This window comes from Oncorhynchus keta, chromosome 35 (assembly GCF_023373465.1).
Source record: "Oncorhynchus keta strain PuntledgeMale-10-30-2019 chromosome 35, Oket_V2, whole genome shotgun sequence".
NCBI classification, from domain to species: Eukaryota; Metazoa; Chordata; class Actinopteri; order Salmoniformes; family Salmonidae; genus Oncorhynchus; species Oncorhynchus keta.
This window is the reverse complement of record NC_068455.1, coordinates 79,475,007-79,482,515: the sequence shown is the minus strand read 5'-3', so window position 1 is coordinate 79,482,515 and position 7,509 is coordinate 79,475,007. Positions and strand designations below refer to the sequence as shown.

The window sequence follows — 7,509 nt, the reverse complement described above, 5'->3', positions numbered from 1 at the left end:
AGTTTATCTGTCACACAGCCTCCTATCTGAACTTCCTCTTCCTCCTCCTCCTCGCCTCCCAACACATCGCCAGGACCAAGCTACACATGCAGGTATTCCAAGACAGACAGACAGGCGCAAACAAAACAACAGACTATTATTTAAATGAAATTAATTATTTGAATATACTATATTAAATCTATGTAAGAGAGAGAGATTGTTGTTGTAAGATGATTTTCATGTTTTGAACTGTTCAAGCTAATACATTGATGTAATTTGATGTAATTTAATGCAGGGTCCTCCGCCTACTGTTGTTGAGTGGATGATACTACCGTGGGTACTGGGTGAGTAGAGAGGGTGTCTGTGGGGGGGGGAGGGGTGTCTGTGGGGGGAGTAGAGAGGGTGTCTGGGGGGAGTAGAGAGGGTGTCTGTGGGGGGAGTAGGGGGGCGGGGGGTGAGTAGAGAGGGTGTCTGGGGGGAGTAGAGAGGGTGTCTGTGGGGGGTGAGTAGAGAGGGTGTCTGTGGGGGGGGTAGAGAGGGTGTCTGTGGGGGGGGAGTAGAGAGGGTGTCTGGGGGAGTAGAGGGGGAGTAGAGAGGGTGTCTGGGGGGAGTAGAGAGGGTGTCTGTGGGGGGGAGTAGAGAGGGTGTCTGGGGGGGAGTAGAGAGGGTGTCTGTGGGGGGGTGAGTAGAGAGGGTGTCTGTGGGGGAGTAGAGAGGGTGTCTGGGGGGGGTGAGTAGAGAGGGTGTCTGTGGGGGGCGGGGGTGAGTAGAGAGGGTGTCTGTGGGGGTGAGTAGAGAGGGTGTCTGTGGGGGGCGGGGGGTGAGTAGAGAGGGTGTCTGGGGGGGTGAGTAGAGAGGGTGGCTGTGGGGGGGTGAGTAGAGAGGGTGGTTGTGGGGGGCGGGGGTGAGTAGAGAGGGTGTCTGTGGGGGGTGAGTAGAGAGGGTGTCTGTGGGGGGGGGTGAGTAGAGAGGGTGTCTGTGGGGGGCGGGGGGTGAGTAGAGAGGGTGTCTGGGGGGGGTGAGTAGAGAGGGTGGCTGTGGGGGGTGAGTGAGTAGAGAGGGTGTCTGTGGGGGGGGTGAGTAGAGAGGGTGGCTGTGGGGGGTGAGTAGAGAGGGTGTCTGTGGGGGGTGAGTAGAGAGGGTGTCTGTGGGGGTGGTAATACCGTGGGTACTGGGTGAGTAGAGAGAGTGTCTGTGGGGGGGGGGTGATACTACTGTGGGGGGGGTTTGGGAGTGAGAGCGTGTGTGGGGGGGTGAGTTTGGGAGTGAGAGCGTGTGTGGGGTGAGTTTGGGAGTGAGAGCGTGTGTGGGGGTGAGTTTGGGAGTGAGAGCGTGTGTGTGGGTGAGTTTGGGAGTGAGAGCGTGTGTGTGGGTGAGTTTGGGAGTGAGAGCGTGTGTGTGGGTGAGTTTGGGAGTGAGAGCGTGTGTGTGGGTGAGTTTGGGAGTGAGAGCGTGTGTGTGTGTCGCAGGCTTCATCCGAGCAGAAATGAAGGAGACGTGAGATAGAAAAGGTACAGAAAGTTTTCCCTTCACTTTTCCCACATTGTGTTAAAGCCTGAATTTAAAATTCTTTAAATTGAGATTTTGTGTCACTGGCCCACACACAATACCCCATAATGTCAAAACGAGGTTATGTTTTTCAAAATGTTTATAAATTAATTAAAAATGAAAGCTGAAATGTCTTTAATCAATAAGTATTCAACCCCCTTTTGTTGTGTCAAGCCTAAATACACTCTGTGTTCAATAATAATGTTTAACATTTTTGTTACCTCATCTCTGTACCCCACACTTACCATTATCTGTAAGGTTCCTCAGTCAAGCAATGCATTTCAAACACAGATTCAACCACACAGACCAAGGAGGTTTTCCACTGCCTCGCAGAGAAGGGCCCCTATTGGTAGATGGGAAGAAAAAAAAATGTTTTTAACAGTCATTGAAAATATCCCTTTGAGCGAAGGGTGAAGTTATTAATTACACTTTGGATGGTGTATCAATACACCCAGTCACTACAAAGATACAGGCGTCTTTCCTAACTCAGTTGCCGGAGAGGAAGGAAACTGCTCAGGGATTTCACCATGACTTTAAAAACAGTTACAGATGAACAACTTTGTAGTTACTCCACAATACTAACCTAATTGACAGGTTGAAACGAAGGAAGCCAGAATACAATTATTCTAAAACATCGTGTTTACAACAAGGCACTTTAGTGCAAAGAATGTGGCAAAGCAATTCACTTTATGTCCTGAATACAAAGTGTTATTTATTTTATATTTCACCTTTATTTAACCAGGTGGGCTAGTTGAGAACACCTTTATTTAACCAGGTAGGCTAGTTGAGAACACCTTTATTTAACCAGGTAGGCTAGTTGAGAACACCTTTATTTAACCAGGTAGGCTAGTAGAGAACACCTTTATTTAACCAGGTAGGCTAGTTGAGAACACCTTTATATAACCAGGGAGGCTAGTAGAGAACACCTTTATTTAACCAGGTGGGCCAGATGAGAACACCTTTATTTAACCAGGTAGGCTAGTTGAGAACACCTTTATTTAACCAGGTGGGCTAGTTGAGAACACCTTTATTTAACCAGGTAGGCTAGTTGAGAACACCTTTATTTAACCATGTAGGCTAGTAGAGAACACCTTTATTTAACCAGGTAGGCTAGTAGAGAACACCTTTATTTAACCAGGTAGGCTAGTTGAGAACACCTTTATTTAACCAGGTAGGCTAGTTGAGAACACCTTTATTTAACCAGGTAGGTCTAGTTGAGAACACCTTTATTTAACCAGGTAGGCTAGTTGAGAACACCTTTATTTAACCAGGTAGGTCAGTTGAGAACACCTTTATTTAACCAGGTAGGCTAGTTGAGAACTCCTTTATTTAACCAGGTAGGCTAGTAGAGAACACCTTTATTTAACCAGGTAGGCTAGTTGAGAACACCTTTATATAACCAGGGAGGCTAGTAGAGAACACCTTTATTTAACCAGGTAGGCCAGTTGAGAACACCTTTATTTAACCAGGTGGGCTAGTTGAGAACACCTTTATTTAACCAGGTAGGCTAGTTGAGAACACCTTTATTTAACCATGTAGGCTAGTAGAGAACACCTTTATTTAACCAGGTAGGCTAGTAGAGAACACCTTAGGCCAGTTGAGAACACCTTTATTTAACCAGGTGGGCTAGTTGAGAACACCTTTATTTAACCAGGTAGGCTAGTTGAGAACACCTTTATTTAACCAGGGAGGCTAGTAGAGAACACCTTTATTTAACCAGGGAGGCTAGTAGAGAACACCTTTATTTAACCAGGTAGGCCAGTAGAGAACACCTTTATTTAACCAGGTAGGCTAGTAGAGAACACCTTTATTTAACCAGGTAGGCTAGTAGAGAACACCTTTATTTAACCAGGTGGGCTAGTAGAGAACACCTTTATTTAACCAGATGGGCTAGTAGAGAACACCTTTATTTAACCAGGTAGGCTAGTTGAGAACACCTTTATTTAACCAGGTAGGCTAGTAGAGAACACCTTTATTTAACCAGGTAGGCTAGTAGAGAACACCTTTATTTAACCAGGTGGGCTAGTAGAGAACACCTTTATTTAACCAGGTGGGCTAGTAGAGAACACCTTTATTTAACCAGGTAGGCTAGTTGAGAACACCTTTATTTATCCAGGTGGGCTAGTAGAGAACACCTTTACTTAACCAGGTGGGCTAGTTGAGAACACCTTTATTTAACCAGGTAGGCTAGTAGAGAACACCTTTATTTAACCAGGTGGGCCAGTAGAGAACACCTTTATTTAACCAGGTAGGCTAGTTGAGAACACCTTTATTTAACCAGGTGGGCCAGTAGAGAACACCTTTATTTAACCAGGTAGGCTAGTTGAGAACACCTTTATTTAACCAGGTAGGCTAGTAGAGAACACCTTTATTTAACCAGGTAGGCTAGTTGAGAACACCTTTATTTAACCAGGTATGCCAGTTGAGAACACCTTTATTTAACCAGGTATGCCAGTTGAGAACACCTTTATTTAACCAGGTATGCCAGTTGAGAACACCTTTATTTAACCAGGTATGCCAGTTGAGAACACCTTTATTTAACCAGGGAGGCCAGTTGAGAACACCTTTATTTAACCAGGTAGGCTAGTAGAGAACACCTTTATTTAACCAGGTAGGCCAGTAGAGAACACCTTTATTTAACCAGGTAGGCTAGTAGAGAACACCTTTATTTAACCAGGTAGGCTAGTAGAGAACAACTTTATTTAACCAGGTGGGCTAGTAGAGAACACCTTTACTTAACCAGGTGGGCTAGTAGAGAACACCTTTATTTATCCAGGTGGGCTAGTAGAGAACACCTTTATTTAACCAGGTTGGCTAGTTGAGAACACCTTTATTTAACCAGGTGTGCTAGTTGAGAGCACCTTTATTTAACCAGGTGGGCTAGTAGAGAACACCTTTATTTAACCAGGTGGGCTAGTAGAGAACACCTTTATTTAACCAGGTGGGCTAGTAGAGAACACCTTTATTTAACCAGGTGGGCTAGTAGAGAACACCTTTATTTAACCAGGTTGGCTAGTTGAGAACACCTTTATTTAACCAGGTGTGCTAGTTGAGAGCACCTTTATTTATCCAGGTGGGCTAGTAGAGAACACCTTTATTTAACCAGGTAGGCTAGTAGAGAACACCTTTATTTAACCAGGTGGGCCAGTAGAGAACACCTTTATTTATCCAGGTGGGCTAGTAGAGAACACCTTTATTTATCCAGGTGGGCTAGTAGAGAACACCTTTATTTATCCAGGTGGGCTAGTAGAGAACACCTTTATTTAACCAGGTTGGCTAGTTGAGAACACCTTTATTTAACCAGGTGTGCTAGTTGAGAGCACCTTTATTTAACCAGGTGGGCTAGTAGAGAACACCTTTATTTAACCAGGTGGGCTAGTAGAGAACACCTTTATTTAACCAGGTGGGCTAGTAGAGAACACCTTTATTTAACCAGGTGGGCTAGTAGAGAACACCTTTATTTAACCAGGTTGGCTAGTTGAGAACACCTTTATTTAACCAGGTGTGCTAGTTGAGAGCACCTTTATTTATCCAGGTGGGCTAGTAGAGAACACCTTTATTTAACCAGGTAGGCTAGTAGAGAACACCTTTATTTAACCAGGTGGGCCAGTAGAGAACACCTTTATTTAACCAGGTAGGCTAGTTGAGAACACCTTTATTTAACCAGGTGGGCTAGTTGAGAACACCTTTATTTAACCAGGTAGGCTAGTAGAGAACACCTTTATTTAACCAGGTGGGCCAGTAGAGAACACCTTTATTTAACCAGGTAGGCTAGTTGAGAACACCTTTATTTAACCAGGTGGGCCAGTAGAGAACACCTTTATTTAACCAGGTAGGCTAGTTGAGAACACCTTTATTTAACCAGGTAGGCTAGTAGAGAACACCTTTATTTAACCAGGTAGGCTAGTTGAGAACACCTTTATTTAACCAGGTATGCCAGTTGAGAACACCTTTATTTAACCAGGGAGGCCAGTTGAGAACACCTTTATTTAACCAGGTATGCCAGTTGAGAACACCTTTATTTAACCAGGTATGCCAGTTGAGAACACCTTTATTTAACCAGGGAGGCCAGTTGAGAACACCTTTATTTAACCAGGTATGCCAGTTGAGAACACCTTTATTTAACCAGGTATGCCAGTTGAGAACACCTTTATTTAACCAGGGAGGCCAGTTGAGAACACCTTTATTTAACCAGGTATGCCAGTTGAGAACACCTTTATTTAACCAGGGAGGCCAGTTGAGAACACCTTTATTTAACCAGGGAGGCCAGTTGAGAACACCTTTATTTAACCAGGTAGGCTAGTTGAGAACACCTTTATTTAACCAGGTATGCCAGTTGAGAACACCTTTATTTAACCAGGGAGGCCAGTTGAGAACACCTTTATTTAACCAGGTATGCCAGTTGAGAACACCTTTATTTAACCAGGTATGCCAGTTGAGAACACCTTTATTTAACCAGGGAGGCCAGTTGAGAACACCTTTATTTAACCAGGTAGGCCAGTTGAGAACACCTTTATTTAACCAGGTAGGCTAGTTGAGAACACCTTTATTTAACCAGGTATGCCAGTTGAGAACACCTTTATTTAACCAGGTAGGCTAGTTGAGAACACCTTTATTTAACCAGGTAGGCTAGTTGAGAACACCTTTATTTAACCAGGTAGGCTAGTTGAGAACAAGTTCTCATTTGCAACTGCGACCTCTGGCCAAGATAAAGCAAAGCAGTTTGACACATATAACAACACAGAGTTACACATGGAATAAACAAAACATACAGTCAATAATACATAAGGGAGTTAAGGCAGTAAATAGGCCATGGTGGCGAAGTAATTCCAGTATAGCAATTAAACACTGGAATGGTAGATGTGCAGACAATGAATGGGCAAGTAGAGATACGTAGAGATAGATGGGCTATGTACAGGTGCAGTGATCTGTGAGCTGCTCTGACAGCTGGTGCTTAAAGCTAGTGAGGGAGATATGAGTCTCCAGCTTCAGAGATTTTTGCAGTTCGTTCCAGTCATTGGCAGCAGAGAACTGGAAGGAAAGACGACCAAAGGAGGAATTGGCTTTGGAGGACGACCAGTAAGACATACCTACTGGAGCATTTGCTACAAGTGGGTGCTGCTATGGAGACCAGTGAGCTGAGATAAGACATGGCTTTACCTAGCAGAAACTTGTAGATAACCTGTAGCCAGTGGGTTTGTCGACGAGTATGAAGCGAGGGCCAACCAACGAGAGTGTACAGGTCGCAATGGTGGGTAGTGTATGGGGCTTTTGTGACAAAATGGATGGCAATGTGATAGACTGCATCCAGTTTGTTGAGTAGAGTGTGAGGCTATTTTATAGATGACATCACCGAAGTCGAGGATCCGTAGGATGGATGGTCAGTTTTACGAGGGTATGTTTGGCAGCATGTGTGAAGGATGCTTTGTTGCGATATAGGAAGCCAATTCTAGATTTAATTTTGGATTGGAGATGCTTAATGTGAGTCTGGAAGGAGAGTTTACAGTCTAACCAGACACCTAGGTATTTGTAGTTGTCCACGAATTCTAAGTCAGAACCGTCCAGAGATGTGTTGCTGGATGGGCAGGCAGGTGCGGGCAGGGATCAGTTGAATAGCATGCATTTAGTTTTCCCTACATTTAAGAGCAGTTGGAGGCCACGGAAGGAGAGTTGTATGGCATTGAAGCTCGTCTGGAGGTTAGTTAACACAGTGTCCAAAGACTTACCCATGTTTGGGGGAAATCCAATACAACACATTACAGAGTACCACTCTCCATATCTTCAAGCATAGTGGTGGCTGCATCATGTTATGGGTATGCTTGTCATAGTTAAGGACTGGGTAGTTTTTCAGGATAAAAAAGAAACTGAATGGAGCTAAGCGCAGGCTAAATCCTAGAGGAAAACCTGGTTCAGTCTGCTTTCCACCAGAGACTGGGAGATTAATTCACCTTTCAGTAGTACAACAACCTAAAACACAAGGCC

At 44.4% G+C, this 7,509-nt stretch overlaps 1 protein-coding gene across 1 annotated transcript in view; it reads left to right on the top strand.

Moving 5' to 3' along the window:
• Positions 1-7,509, top strand: part of LOC127915540 (short transient receptor potential channel 5-like) — a 138,578-nt gene that overhangs the window by 91,524 nt on the left and 39,545 nt on the right. Inside the window, exons 8-9 of the mRNA XM_052495715.1 lie at positions 1-92; positions 275-323. The exon at positions 1-92 is cut by the window's left edge and continues 58 nt beyond it. Of these exons, the coding sequence (XP_052351675.1) occupies positions 1-92; positions 275-323 (141 nt within the window). The remainder of the gene's footprint in view (positions 93-274; positions 324-7,509) is intronic.